This window comes from Aspergillus pseudotamarii, assembly GCF_009193445.1.
Source record: "Aspergillus pseudotamarii strain CBS 117625 unplaced genomic scaffold BDV38scaffold_3, whole genome shotgun sequence".
NCBI classification, from domain to species: Eukaryota; Fungi; Ascomycota; class Eurotiomycetes; order Eurotiales; family Aspergillaceae; genus Aspergillus; species Aspergillus pseudotamarii.
This window is the reverse complement of record NW_022475017.1, coordinates 66,607-81,608: the sequence shown is the minus strand read 5'-3', so window position 1 is coordinate 81,608 and position 15,002 is coordinate 66,607. Positions and strand designations below refer to the sequence as shown.

At 48.3% G+C, this 15,002-nt stretch overlaps 3 protein-coding genes across 3 annotated transcripts; all 3 read right to left on the bottom strand.

Moving 5' to 3' along the window:
• Positions 1-85: 85 nt before the first annotated feature.
• Positions 86-2,041, bottom strand: BDV38DRAFT_277561 (CobW domain protein; the record flags this gene model as incomplete). The annotated part of the gene is made up of 5 exons (XM_032058516.1): positions 86-854; positions 911-1,357; positions 1,421-1,629; positions 1,764-1,865; positions 1,931-2,041. The coding sequence occupies 5 exons, from the start codon at positions 2,039-2,041 to the stop codon at positions 86-88; spliced, it is 1,638 nt and encodes a 545-aa protein (XP_031918805.1).
• Positions 2,042-2,676: 635 nt separating this feature from the next.
• pgxB (putative extracellular exo-polygalacturonase) lies at positions 2,677-4,236 on the bottom strand (the record flags this gene model as incomplete). Its single annotated transcript, XM_032058515.1, has 5 exons — positions 2,677-3,060; positions 3,115-3,360; positions 3,448-3,621; positions 3,677-3,844; positions 3,901-4,236. The coding sequence occupies 5 exons, from the start codon at positions 4,234-4,236 to the stop codon at positions 2,677-2,679; spliced, it is 1,308 nt and encodes a 435-aa protein (XP_031918804.1).
• A 1,111-nt stretch (positions 4,237-5,347) lies between these two features.
• On the bottom strand, positions 5,348-14,205 carry BDV38DRAFT_267419 (uncharacterized protein; the record flags this gene model as incomplete). The annotated part of the gene is made up of 11 exons (XM_032056585.1): positions 5,348-5,547; positions 5,603-5,895; positions 6,348-6,421; positions 6,473-8,086; positions 8,134-8,748; positions 9,500-9,586; positions 9,699-10,041; positions 10,102-11,365; positions 11,419-12,028; positions 12,445-13,672; positions 13,739-14,205. The coding sequence occupies 11 exons, from the start codon at positions 14,203-14,205 to the stop codon at positions 5,348-5,350; spliced, it is 6,795 nt and encodes a 2,264-aa protein (XP_031918803.1).
• Between the last annotated feature and the right edge of the window lie 797 nt (positions 14,206-15,002).

Here is a 15,002-nt window from a genome sequence, read left to right as displayed (position 1 = left end):
TAATGTGTTGATGATATGTTACGATATACGGGTTGTTTCCAAGGTTGTATAAGGCGGCTGAGCTGCATCTTAACGTTATTTGTATCTATGCTTTTATCCCCCTTCTGTGGGGGTGGTTATGATTATGAGAATGTCCATGCCCTAAGTGCTCACTGATGCGATGCTTTCCTTTTTCCTGCTCAGGCTCATCCTCTTCCTCCTCCAAGGGAGGCCATTCCTCCCATCCATCTTCCCACGCCTGCATCATCTTTTCCTGCTTCTCGTCTTTAGATAATCTCTTCTTCTTCATAATGCCTTCCCACATTTTCATCTCCTCATCGTTCAACAAGCATTCGTTTAGCAAGTCCGTAATGGCACTCGTTTCAATTCCTTCCCCAATGAACACGATTTCTTGTCGCCGGTCTCCCCATGGCCCATGAAAATCGTCCTCAATGGACTTCCTCACATCTGCATCTTCCGGCCATGCCTCGTCTGGTACCTCGGCAAACCAAGGTCCACCACACCCAATGGTGAGCATGCCACCGGCTTGGCTCCATTCGCCAAATTGATACGGGCGAGTGGCAAGCCAGAAAAAACCTTTGGAGCGTAAAATGGGACGGAAGACCGGGTGGGAGCGTTTGTTTGAGAGAATTTCCTGGGGATCTGGCTGGGGGAAATCTTCCATTTTATCATCTTCGTCCTCCTCGTCCTCGTCCTCGTCCTCAACTTCATTTCCGTCATCTTCCTCCTCGCTTCCATCATCTTCTTGTGTTTCGACATTCTGGAGGACAATGAATTTGTCATGTATCAAACTGAAAAGTCGCCGCGGATGAAATGGGCGGCGAGCTTTGTAGACGAAATTGTTGATGCCGTACCTGCTTGGTTATTAGTCTTGATGGATGGGAAGGAAAGGGGTTAGCAAGCCTCATACTCAATGGTCTCGGGAACAGGAGCCAGCCTTTCCCCATTGCCGGTTTCCCTCTTGGTCATCTCGTGCAAACTCCTCAACCACCCGGCACCCGATGCCGCTTTGAGAAAGTTGAACCTTCCCGTATCCAATATCTCATTGACATTGACCTTTGAATAGCTTGTTTCAAGCACCTTGGCGTCTGGGTTGAGGAGCTTTAGAAGAGACCTGATCCTCTCGCGAGTCTTCTCGTCAACCGTTTCAATCTTGTTGATGATAATGACGTCCGCGAATTCGATCTGATCCACCATCAGATCAGAAATGGTCCTTTCGTCTTCAGGAATAACCTGTCCGCCATAACGATCAGAGAGAAATTCCGCTGTATCAAAATTGGTCAGGAGGTTAAAGGCGTCAATGACGGTAACGGTTGTGTCAAGTTTGGCGAGTTTATGCAGGCCTCCTAATTCGACACTGTTGCTTGGTTAGTCCAACTCATCGTTGATTGTACACATGGAGGATGTGGGAAATACATACATCTGGTTGAGGATTTTCTTCCCCTCTTCGTCAGCAACGTCTGCCTCTAGCATTGCAGCGCTGAATTCCGCTGTGAAAGTCTCTGCGACCTGCATTGGCTCGCTAATCCCTGTGCTCTCAATCACGACATACTGCACATCGTCCTGCTTCGTAAGTCGGGCTAGTTCTTCGAGCAGGTCTCCGCGTAATGTGCAGCAGATACATCCATTCTGTAGTTGAATGAGGTTTTCCTTTGTTTGGGACACGTGGTGGTTTTTGATGAGGGTTGCGTCTATGTTTAAACTATACGTTCATTAGAATGGGTTAATGTGCCCTTCGTGGTAGGGTTTCTCCATTGTGATACTGTGTCAAGGGCGTACCTGCTCATGTCATTAACAACGACAGCAATCTTAAATCCATGGTCCGACTGTAGAATATGTTCCAGGAGGGTTGTCTTTCCGCTACCCTGTTTTACCCTATCATTAGCCTCTTCCTTGCGACATGTAAGGGGGTTATAGATGCTCCTCGTACCAGAAACCCCGAAAGAAGTGTGACCGGAAGTTGTCGACATCCCTTGGCTCCATTGATGTTGTTGTTGGGCACAGGAAAGGCGAGGGTTTCTGCGCCTGAGTTGATCGTCATTCTGGTAGGTTATTGAGTAAGTCTCGTAGCATAGGACCAAAGTCACCAAAAAAAGAGATAAGAATTAAAAGAAGGAGAAGACTCTCAATCACCAGATCCTATGTACGAATATTTATATACTGGTATATACATTCTCACCCCCAAGGTTCACAGCTATACATAGAGATATAATTTATAATCGTGCCTGCGATTGGTCTATGAGGTAAGGTCTCCATCCCGACTCCAAAGGTACTCCATCCGCGCCCTGAAAAACGTCTTGCAAGGTACCTGTATTCACGACGAGCACAAGGTCCTCACCCATAACCGACCAATTGCAATAATTAATAAACAACTAATAACGAAGATGCTTTACTGTCATTGCCATTGGCCCTAGCAGTTTTTCTTTTCTATACGTGGTAGGTATCGTATGGACGTTTAAAAAGAATTTATCGAAGTGCGAGACACGTCCCTTGCGGGAACAACCACCCACCAGGGAAGGGCAATAGCGACATTAACGTGGGGATGAGAGGGTGGAACGACCTTAATTAGGGAAAGGGAGAGAGAGAGAGCAAAAGGCCAAGGTAGAAGAGAAAGATGTCTGATCATTGACACTACTTGGTCCGAAATCCATATTCTTCGTATGGCTAGTCTACACTTCAGTCGGCTGAAGCCTGACATTCTACCCCAATGTCTCCTTGGACCCCTTCACAGACAATCTCCGGTGGGCTTCCGGAAGGACTAGTCAGATCAATGTTCTTCAATTGAATGTCCGAGCACACCGCATTTGGCGAACACACAAGGTCGGCCACCACCTTTCCATTCTTCCCGGACGATGTGCCAGAGATATTCTCGAAGAGAATGTTGGTCACATTCACCTGGGAGGGGTACTGGGCACATTCCGCTTCCTCAATATCGAAATAACATTGATCAAGGACGACTGGGGCGTCAGTATTCTCAATGCGGATGTTTTTGTACGTGATGTTGTTGATTCGACCGTAGCCCACGTCCTGGCCAGCCCACGCTTTAAGACGCGCACCGTTCTATCATTATTAGTAATGACATCGCACCAGGTTCCATCTTCAAGCCAGACTTACCTGCCCATTCAACAAGGTCACATTCTCAATGTACGCGTGCTCAATAATGTCCATTACCCCTGGATACTGTCCGATGCTGCCCATGCTAACCCCATGGGTGTTATTGCACCACAGGTTCTGCACGAAGATGTTGGTGGTGTTTGGCTTGGGCGAGAAGCAATCATCTCCAACGTCGACCCGCGTATTTTTGACCTTCAGCCCGTCAACATTAAGCGAATCGAAGCCGTCGCTATTTTTAGGTAAGGCCTACTTTGCCGGTTAGTAAACAGGATGAGGGTGGGGGGGGAGGGGGGGGGGAAAGAGAGAGAGAGAGAAAGAGAAAGAGAGGCCCACCGATTTATTCGTAGAAAATGCATGGATGTAAACGTCATCGAATGAGACGTCTTTTGACTGGATGAAAAAATTGGTCCAGCAAGGTGAGTTCAGTTGCGTGATGCCTTCAACAGAAATCCGGGTTGCGTTTTCGGTCAGGAAGAGGATTGGACGATAGTAGTCATTGTCGGGATTCTAATATCATTCATTAGCAAGGTCACTTGATATCTATGATATTCAAGTATTGTACCAGAATTTCCTGCCCTGCAAACTCGTTGTACCATCTCTGGCCGTTTCCGTTCAACAAGCCAGTTCCAAAGATCTTGATGTCCTTCCCACCCCACCGCCAAAACGCAATGGATTTCTGGAAATCATAATAGAAATTGTTCTCTTGCCAGTAGGAGACATCATCCGTGAACTGTTACATCAGCGGGCTTGTTATAAAACATCGCTTCAGACACCAAGAATACATACCTTCAATTCTCCATCCAGTTGCACCTCAATATCTTCTAAGAAGGTCAGGTCAAGTTTTCTACCAATCACATACTTCTCCCCTTTCTTGAGAAGAAGTCGTCCCCCGTGGTTAGCATGCTTGATACCCCAAAGGAAGTCCGCCGATACATCATCGGTATCGTTCCGGGAAGGTCGAATAGTTATTGTGCGACGGTCATGATACTTGTCATGGTGGCCACCAACACGCTCTAAACCCCTTGTGTCGCTCTCAGAGATGATCTGTGCTCCAGGGATAAGCTGGTCAACCGCGATGCTGCTCACGGCGCTCACGAAGAGAGTTGCAAGGAAGAACTTCATACTGCTGCTAATTGATTTGATCCGTAGAGCTCAGCGGTTGTACACCCTTGATGTCCGGAGACAGGCCCCTTTTATACGACTCATTATGTCAATCGCTTTTATCACCCAAATTACCAAGCAAATCACATCTCAAGGAACCCAACGAGAAGTTTCTCCGCCTGTAGGATAACTCCATTTCTGACTTCATCTGTGTCCAGGATATCAGGATCCACCTCTGGGATTATCGTGCCATCGAATGCTTCCCCACATCGCGGGGGAATATAATCCCAATGTGATGTCGAGATATCTGGGGTTCTGGGGTATAGCTTCTTATGGAGCTCTGGACTAGCCAGAGTTTCGCCGGGTGGGAGGGATTTTATACTTCCACCAATCGGATATTCTTCATTCCACACTTGTTGCAAATGAAGTACCAGCCTGAGCGTGAGATCACTCGGCATTATGGGGAAATCAAGCTTTGTATCCCAACGCCGTTAATTTGTTGATTTGTGGCCTTCTATCATTTTTCGTCGAGGGGGATGGCTTTGGCAACCAGGGCGATTACTATGAAATGACCGTTGTCAGCGAATACGTCTAACCAACCAACCAAGAGCAAGGAGAAAGGAGAGTGGAGACACTATAAAGACAACTAAATATCAATATGAGTATGAAAATAAGTAGAAATGATCTTAACAAAATAAAACCGAAGACGCCTGGCTGCGTATCTCAAGCACCTTCACGGGACGATTCAGGTACCATTGTAAATCCTAACTAGGCAAATAATTACAACATGGAGCCGACGGATATCGGAAGTTCTATTCTGTATTTTGGTCAGACCAGCGCCCCATATCCACAGAAGATCATTTCCTTCAACATATCACAGCCCCACAATCCAAAAGTGATCTAATTTCCTGGGCTCAATGAAAAGTTCAAAAAGCTCGTATTGACCTCCACTTATCCGAAAATGGTCAACAGATCTGCATTGTGATTCCCAATAATCTTTGGTCCTTGGTCCTTGATGGCGCCGAGGGAAAGATTCAAGATACATACATATGTTCATACGTACCCTCGGGCTGGTAATGGCGGAAAGGTTGTCTTAGTAATTGAAGACGAAGATTTCTGAAATTGAGTACGATCACAGTTTCTTCGAGGCAAACCAGAAACCGGTGAAGCAGCAAATATTGCCCGACCACCAAAAGAACGAACGAACAAAGCTCAGTTTGAGAGACTCAATGTGCTTATAGCAGAGCCCGAACGCCAGCCGCGACACCGCATACCATAGTCCAATGCGGTTAATAATATCATTGGACACACCCGCGTGAAGAGCGACAAGGACTAAGCAGATCAGTATGTATCTCGGTCAAATCACCATGTTGGGCAAGGACCATACTTGCAGCTACAAATAGCGGGTAATGCTCCGCTGAATTGGCCATAATGGCTTCCTGCCGCTTGAGCCGATTCAAGGTTTGCCGTGTGATCTTGCCTGATTGTACAGCTGCCTCTCCAAATTTGGCAAGGTCTTCACGAGGGGCCTGGTTGTGATCGATACCGAGCTTCAACTTCTCCCGCCGCGTGCTAAATACGCCAAATGAGATGAGCCAGTTTACCAGCAGATAGGCCACGGCATGGTTGGAGGCCTGTTCCCCGGGAGCAGCCCGAAGACCAAGAGTGGTCAGGACGGTCCTGTTGGTGTTAACATTGAAGCGAACTTGCAGTGACACATATTAATGCAGAGCATTCCACACTCACGACATGCTGAACATATACAACTTCTCTTCTATCAAAGTTTGGTTTCGGAGGGGTATCTAGTATGATTTAGGGTAGGTAGGGAAGAAGAGTGGCCCTTTTAACAACAACAACAAAACAACAACAACAACAATGCTAAAAGCGGGCCAGTGACATCGATGACTCATCAAGCGTCCAGCGCACGTGCGTCAACTAACAAGTAAACCATTTATGTGCGTTCACGAGAACATTCAAAGTCCTGTGAAAAAGTCTATATTCCATAATTCCGGAAATCCGTAATCAGCCGAGTCAAACAGGTTACCAAAGTCGAGTGGCTGGTCGCTAACTGTTAGTCCAACAACGTAGGTAGAGTATAGGGTGAGGATATCCTTACGGAAACAGAGGCTGACTCGTAGGGAACCAACGCAGGATCAAACGGTATCTCAGGAGCCGCAGAGTTCAAGCTAGGTGTTAAGGTATCCGGCTATATCTGAATTAGCAGGAGCCAGCGCATGAGACATAATAATATATTTACCACAACGGGTCCTTCTTCTCTTCGGATATCGGTCCATGCTTTCCCCCGAATCAGCCGTTCACAGTCCTTGATGGATTTTGCAGCAACCTGTTCGACCTTCCTTAAGGCATCCTCTCCATTCAGGCGCGCTTTGACGGATGCGAGAGCCATTGCAAGGAAAATAAATGCCTTGCACCCTTTCCCCCTTGGCGAAATTCGGCTGCCAAAGGTGTCCAGCGTATGTTCTACGGCCCGGACTAAGACATCCTGCTGGGACCGCACCAAGTCATTCAGCGAACTTAGTGAGCTATGCTGGCCCGGAGGCTGTTTTGATGACGAGAATTCGCTAGCTTGGAGGGAAACCTCCACACAGACGGTGATCGCAGCGTGGAAAAATTCGTCGCGAAACATCCCGCCACTGAGCTGTCCTAGATGTGGACATGCCTGTGCCTCTGGGAGGCTAACAGCGGGAGCATCCAACTGAGAAAGCATTTCCAGAGATGACTCGAGACAGATCTTTCGTGAATAGGAAAATTTGGGCGACAATTGCACACTGAGAGAGAATGGACGGTGAAGAACAAGTAAAAACCGGACCATGATGAACACTAAGAACGACCTCGTGAATTGCAGGCTCTCAGTAGAAATGGATGTGGATGCGTTATCAGGGAACAGGGCCAAGGCATTATCCCGGTACTGAACCAGTTGTTCGCTCAGGCGCAATGCCTCGTCATAAGACAAAGCGAATTTCAAACTATTGACTGACTTTGCTACCCGAACACGCAACGGCAACGACCGCGACAGCAGAACCTGGAAACTACTGCGTGTTATCATCGCTGCATCCTTCGGGATAACGTCCTCTGTCAGATCTTCCGTCAAGTCTTCATCGTCATAGTTTGATGGTGGGTCACAATCATATTCATCTAAGTCGATTGAAGGAGGCATACCTCCGTCCAAGGCTGACTGTAGATCGAGCTCCAAGATGGTAGCCCACAGACGACGACGCATCTCAGCCCAAAACCTAGTCATCTTTGGAAAGCGCGCGGGGTTCCGGTGCAACCCTATCATCATGGCCGAGCGGATCAAAGAGCCTGATGAGATCCAGACAACATCCCCATCTGTGGCGTCAGCCTGGCGTGCGAGGATCAAGATACACTGGATCTGCAGCATGTTGAAGTCAATCGTTGAGCTAACGTTAATGGACGAGATCCAAGATTGAACTGCCATAATCCACCCTCCTGCCGCACTATGCAAAGTGTCTTTCTCATTGAGCCTCGTTGTTGGACTAAAGAAGCAGCTGCTGGCAGCCATCACCGCCAGAAGTTTGGCAATAAAGGCCGGATCAGTAGTTTCAGTACCAGCCCAATATGTCTCATATTGCTTGAGAAATGTCGGAACGTGCAAGATTCGATATGTCGTTTCAAAGGTGGACAAATACAAGTTGACTAACTCATCGGCGACTCTCCGATGCGGGAGCATCTCTTCCAGTGTGAAAGCCTTCTCACGGTATGCCCTCTGATGATCTTGCTTCTCCCGGGATAGCATTTCGCCCCTGAACTTTTTCAATTTGAGATATTCCGGGCTTTTCGACTTCTTCTGCATGCGTCGGTCTTGAAAGTAGGAGGCCACGTCTTTGAACTGTAGTTGTTTAGTACGAGAATATTGCGCGACTCGTAGCCACTTACAAATGAAAAAGATAGTGCCGAATGACAACGTCCACAATATCTGGTCTTCCCATTTTTCCCCCGAAAACATGCTCGCCCTGGTAGATACTTGACGTCCTCACTGAGAAGCAAAGAATCCGAAGTTATCCGGGGCCCGTAGTCTGACACAGATTCGCACGCCGAACTGTCCGGCGTTTGGATCGACCCGGCTCTGGACAATGCACTTTCCAACACCTGCACGCGATGTCGGAGTTCTTGCACTTCCTCAGGGCGTCCTTTGGGCTTGGTGATTCGGTTTGTAGACTGGTGCCTCGAGTCGAAGACGTAAAGCCCACTATGGGCTGGACTGGTGTGATTACTGGGCACATTGGCCCGGTCGGAAACGGTGCGAATCGGTCGAGTTTCCAACGGCTGGCCCGACACAGGTCCGGAGTAAACGCAGAGGTCGGGGGTCTTCGACTTGACGCACTGCGAGCACGGTAAGGCTCGATCGCATTTGAGCTTGCGGCGTCTGCAAACGGTACAAGAAAGAGCCGGTCGGCGCCGTCGGGGTACTAAAATCGAGTCCGGTGATGTTGACGTTAGTTCGTTATGATTTCCTGATTCGCGATCTTCGTACATATTGGCGGTGGGAGTCTATCGCGTAAACATTTGTTGGTTCAAGCAAGAGATATCTCAGTATTGCGGAGGGGTATACGTTAAGATATCGGCACCTAACAGAGAGAAAAGTGGTAGTCGGTGTCAAATCCAACCCACATTATCAGATTAATGATTATGCTATAATAATAGTAACCAAGAAGAAACCTTTCTTTCCGATGGCATGATCATCTATTATGAAGTCACGATCGGAGCAAAATCCACCTTCGGCCTTACGCTTTTGGGCCAAATCCGGAGATAAGCAGCTCGGGGAATCCCACTCAAGTAATTATCGCCGGCTTCCGGTCTCATCCAACCTGAGGCAGTTTAAAGACAGATGCCTGATCTGGAATACTAACATGGATCTCATGGATTGATTCCATGTTCTCCTAGTTCGTAATGTCCCCCAGGCGATGTGATGATACCTTTGCTCAGAGCCTATAGGAAGTTTTTGGCATCCCTGCTCACTCCTTTCCTAATACTCGGGATAGGTGAATACTCGCGTTCTTAAATAAATGTATGTAATACAACTAGGTACCCTGGCCGATGAATCATGATGATCCATGGCAAACCCTATGGCTTCGTAGCAAGGTCTCAGTATTTATACCAGGAGGCTCTAGCCTCTTCCACGGTTTGGTATTATGTTTATATACTTCACTGTATCAATATAAACAGATAAAACTCGTCAAATACCTTATTTACGCCCCCAGAAAGGCTTCATCACAGATCGCACATATACAAGAACATAGACCATCAAATAGTTCGAGACCACGAATGCCAAGAAAATGCCGAAGTATGGCCAAATCTTCGACGAGTCTAAGCCAATGCCAGACAGATACTAGGCAGTATCGTTAGTTTGACAATTATATTGAATCGACCATTATTGTCTTCCACCCAAAGAATGTCGCGAAGAGGAAAAAAAAAGAAAAGAAAAAAAAAGGACCACTTACATCATCCCCATAGCTATACTTGCAATATCCGCATTTGCTTGTGTCATCTGGGTTGGAAAGGTAGCCTACGCCGTGCTCTGCAAGCCACGGGCCTGCATACTCTCCACAAGTCATGTTTGGCGGGCTTTCAAAAATTGTTAATTCACTGCTGTCGCAGATGACGGGCATACCACGCAGGACAGCCGTTAGGACACCTCCAATCCAATAAGTGAAGGGTGTGGCATAGTACATGGTGTATTTCCAGAACACGGGCATGTTCTCGTGGGGCTGGAGGATACCGTTGAACAGCTCGCACATGATGATGAAGAATGGCATAAGGGTCGCAGCCACCATAGAGTCAGCGCTGTGGCCATCTGTCAGCACGGAATCTACCGTTAATTATCCCAGTTGTACGCATGCTCACCTCAGCGCTGCAATCCATTGGCCCCAAGACGTGGCAAACAGGAAGAACAAGAAGAACATCAAGAAACTATACCCGGCTGCAAAGCCCAGGGGGAGTCCGACAATGAAATAATAGAGTACATAGAATATCACGGCGCTGATAACGGCGTACGGGATCTCAGATACGATTTGGGCTGTACAAAATGCAACCCATCCATAGACGCCGCTAGGACCTTCGCGTGCCTTCCATATATCGCGATTCATGATAAACCGCATGGATATGGCGTTGATGAACTCAGGTACCAACATCAGAACCAAGAAGCATGAGAAGGCCTTAGATTGCAGATCGGTTGAGCTATTCCCAATCTGCAGATAAGTGAGACCGTTAATCAGAGCGTGTAGGAACGACGCATAGAGCCGGGAGTAGGGATATTCCGGGCTTCGCCAGTACTGCCGCAAAGTACGTTTGGTTAAGAGGCCCACCTGGCGGTGAAGTGGCGGCTTGGGGAGTTTCTTTGCATCTCGAGAGACATCGGCCTGAACTCCTGTACTCCGGATGTCGCATATGTCTTTCTTGACCATATCGGCTTCCGCGGATCGGTTCCATACGTCAGCCCAGTTGACTTGGTGCGTGGTCTCTTTCATGCCCCCAACGACAACTTCGATCAAGTAGTCTGCTGCATTGGTCACATTCTCCGGCTTGTACCCATTCTTCGAGAAATATTCAAAGATCGAACAGCCGGACTCCCCTACTTCCCCAAAGTAATAGGTACGTCCACCAGGACTGAGAGCCAAAACCCGATCAAACTCCTCGAATTGCTGTTGGTTTGCCTGGTGAATGGTACAAAGAATAGCCAGTCCCTGGTCTGCCAACCGTCTCAGCAAAGCAACAATGCTAGAAGCACCCTGGCTATCAAGTCCACTGGTCGGCTCATCCAGGAAGAGTAGCAACTCAGGCCTCGCACAAAGCTCCACTCCAATAGTGACACGTTTCTTCTTTTCGATATCTAAAGATCCGATGAGGGCATTCTGCAACTCGAGCAAGTCAAGTGTCTCAATGACTGTGTTTACATACGCGAGTTTTTCTGTATCAGGCACCTCCGGGTTCTGGCGCAGCAGCGCTGAAAATTCAAGCGCCTCGCGAACAGTGCTGCTCTCATCGTGAATATCCATTTGCTGGCAGTACCCGATCTGACGGTTAAATGACTCATCAACAGCCTGTCCGTCGACGTACATTGTGCCCGTCAACTTCCCAGAAGTTGGTCGCCGAGTCAGGGCAGTCAATACTGTAGTCGTTAGCAGGGGAACATGGATTGGAAGCGAGTAAACAAAGCCTTACGCGTTGATTTTCCCGCTCCAGAGGCACCAACCAGAGCTGTCAGGGTTCCGGGCTTGCAGTAGCCACTCACTCCATTCAGCAGCTTTCGTGTCTCCTTCCCAACTTGGAGAGACAGCTCCAAATTATCCCAAGTAAATGTAGACATTGTTCCGGTGATGGCTTGGCCGGACTTCTCAAAACTGTTTGCGGGATCAGGGAGCGTTACATCGCGGTGGACAGGGTTGCTTTCTTCATCCAATCCTTCCCTGTGAGTTCGTCTTGAATTTCGCCGCGATTTCTTATACTGTATGGGGCCCGCACTGTCCGGCTCCCATTCCATGATTTCACTTAGCCAGCAAGTACAGATGATGTAGACCACGGTGAAGAGACACAATATTCCAAAATTGCGCCAGACATGACCAAAAGAAAAGCCGTATTGGGCTGCTAAGTAGTCGTCGCCGTTCACGATAGTCCTTCCGATCTGGCTTCCCGCATAGCCGCAAGTCTGATATGCAATATCGGTATAGTTGGCACCCGAAGGGACAACAGATTCGGGTGCGCAAGTGAAATTGGAATTGTGAAATTCCGCTGCCATCATTGCCTCGTAAGTGTAAAGAGCTGGTGTAGTATACTACAGAGTGGAATGAGCCTCGAGCACAATCTGGGATCCTTCTGGACTTCTTACCGCTATCCAACCAACCCAAGGAACGTCTTTTATCATCCTGTCTACTGAGAGGACATAGCCACCAAAAACTATGCAGAACAGTACAGATACGCCACAGTACCGCAAAGCAACTTCAAAGTTAGAAGATGCCGCGGCAAACAATCGGAACTGAGCCGTTAAACAGATGGTACATAGATAGATAAATAAGAAATCAATCCAAAAAGCCCCGGCCTGGTCAGAGAGTTAGTGAGAGTTTCCATACTAGACACAGAAGAGCAACCTACATCGGACCTCAAGCCAGACAAAAAGTAGACCACGATCAAATACAGAAACGTGATCACCGCCGCTATGAGAAAATCGGTGATGACTCTGGCCAAACATACAGCACTGGGTCGAACAAACGCAAACTTCTTTTGACGGCTGAGAATATCCCGCCCTTGCATTGCTTCTTCCAATTCGGACATCTGGAGCCACGCGAGCAGGATGGAGGAGTAGAAAATGACTCCTCCCCGAGAGTACATCCCTGCAGTAGTCTGCGGCTGGTTATAGAACATGGAACCAACCAGCAACCCATAGACAACAGACGATATGATCTTGATATACAAAGGAGACATATGTCCCCGGATCTGCCACAGCTGTCGCTTTGCACAAAGCACCACCTGTCGGAATACGGAGATCGTATACGGGGATTCAGGAGAGACAAAACGGGACTTGTCTGTCTGTATGGCCTTCTTGAAGTCTTCCAGACTGCCATCGTCCGAATCAGTCTGCGAGCACCGGACACTTTTTCCGCCAAGGCGTTGATCCTCATAGTGCTGTACATCATACTGGACCTTCTGATAGGCTGGGCTTTTGCGGAATGTTTCCTCCAGCTCAATGGGTCCCTTGGGGGCTCGGGTCTCCCAACCCGGTCGGAACCTGCGTCTCTCAGGCACTGTTATGCTCGTTAAGAAGTCCGAGGTTGTCTGCATCTCAGCGCACGCGTAACCCAAGTCTTCAAAGTAACGCTTTGCTTCCTGAGCTGGGCCTTGGTAGAGCATGCGCCCTTCGTCAATCAAAAGAACCTTATCAACCAGGTCGTAAATGGCGTCTGATGCTTGATACAGTGTCATTAGCGTAGCCTTACCGCATGTATCTGTCATGATTCGGAGACTTCGAGCATAGTCCAAAGCGGATGACGCGTCAAGCCCCCTGGTGGAATTATCCCAACATGAAACAGAAGAATCCGTTGCGAGGGACTCGATAATTGAGATACGCTTGCGTTCTCCACCAGAAACACCCCGAATGTATTCGTTACCGACCAATGTATTCATCGTATGGGACATACCGAACACGCGGCCATAGATCTCAAGGTAACGAGAAATCCGGTCTTGGTATCTCTGGGGTGTCTTACTCTGGAGTGCAAACTCCAGCGTCTGCTGCACCGTGAGTGTAGGGAAATGTACATCGTCCTCTGGTACATAGGCCACTTGGCCACGATAGTGCTTTTTAACCTCTTCTAGGCTGAGACCAGAGTAGTCCAAAGACCCTGTTACTCCGAGGAACGAAGAGTGATGGCCGGCGATTGTTCGAAGAAATGTCGAGCAACCAGCTCCTGGTCGTCCCAGCACCCTGACGAGTCGTGAGTCTGAGAACATCTTTCTCGGTACATTGCTGTACAGACGTAGGTGTACTTACAGCATGATCTCACCACTTCGAACGGCGCCTGAGAAATCGCGAATCAACGGACGTCCGCTCTGTGGTTCCTTCCTAGAAAGCCAGGGCTGAATAGTCCACTCATAGACATCTTGGAATGTCAATGTGCGCCACAGTGCCGTTCCTAAGGTCTTGACATCGGTGTGCTCTTCCCCATCCCCCCAAGTTGATAGCGACTGAAAGCAAACTCCGAGATTCGACTTTTTCCGGCCGGCTTGCAACTCTGCTTCTAAAAACTTGTCAAAGGAAGAATGTGGCTCAGGATAACCTTGTTGGGGGCTATGATGGCTAATCTCAGTCAAGGTCCGACGGATCTCCGCGATGGCATCTTCATCGTCGTGAGACAAGTACACCCGAGGAGAGGATACTGTATCCGAGGGACTCTCAGCTTCATGATTAGCAGCCAGAGGGGTGCCGCCATGTGGGTGAGCGTGAAGATGGGCCGGCATGGTAGATCCACGGCTTTTCTTAAGCCTGGTGCCTCGCAAGGAATTCCTGATGTAGAGAGATCAACTTGATGTATCCTCAACCATCGCACACGAAGGCTGATTTATATACCAGTCGCCGTGACTAGACTACAGGCAGCACCAGTTTACAGGTCTCGTGTGCTAGATTAAAGAGGAAGCCAAGCTTCACTACCCTAAGGCCATTGGACGTCATATAAGACAGTTCTTTTGGTTTTTGTAAGCATAATGTTGCAAAGAGATTCGATGATCATCTCTCCAGGGCCCCACCATTCTAGGTGTCGCAAAAGAAAATTACTCGCACCGTATGGCTACATAAGGGCTGATTGGCCGGTAAGGCCGGAGAAGGCAAAAATCTCGGCATACCACTAGAATAGAGGGTATTGTCCGAGTAGGGCAGTTGGCTGGAGATGAATGAATCATGGGTGCCAGTGCCAGCTGGGAACCTGGAATTTTACCCTAGCGTTCCAGACTTCTCCAACGGTTAAGCTATTGTCTTCATTGGCAGCAAAAAAGGGCAGCCAAGATGCACCGATCCACTTTTCCCATCATGTACTTATTGTGTAAAAAAGGTCCGTGAGTACTGCGTATCTTGAGCCCCACCTCTGAATGTCTCCACAGTCTCCTAGGTGAAGTACTACTTACTGTAGTCTGCGGTAGTACTCCATACCCAGTCTGCTATACCCCAAGCTTAACGTTAGAAATGCTCTAGTAGGATTAGATAGATAGAAATTGGGTAGTTTTGCTATAGTACATGTCCCTATAACTTCTTGCAGTGTTCG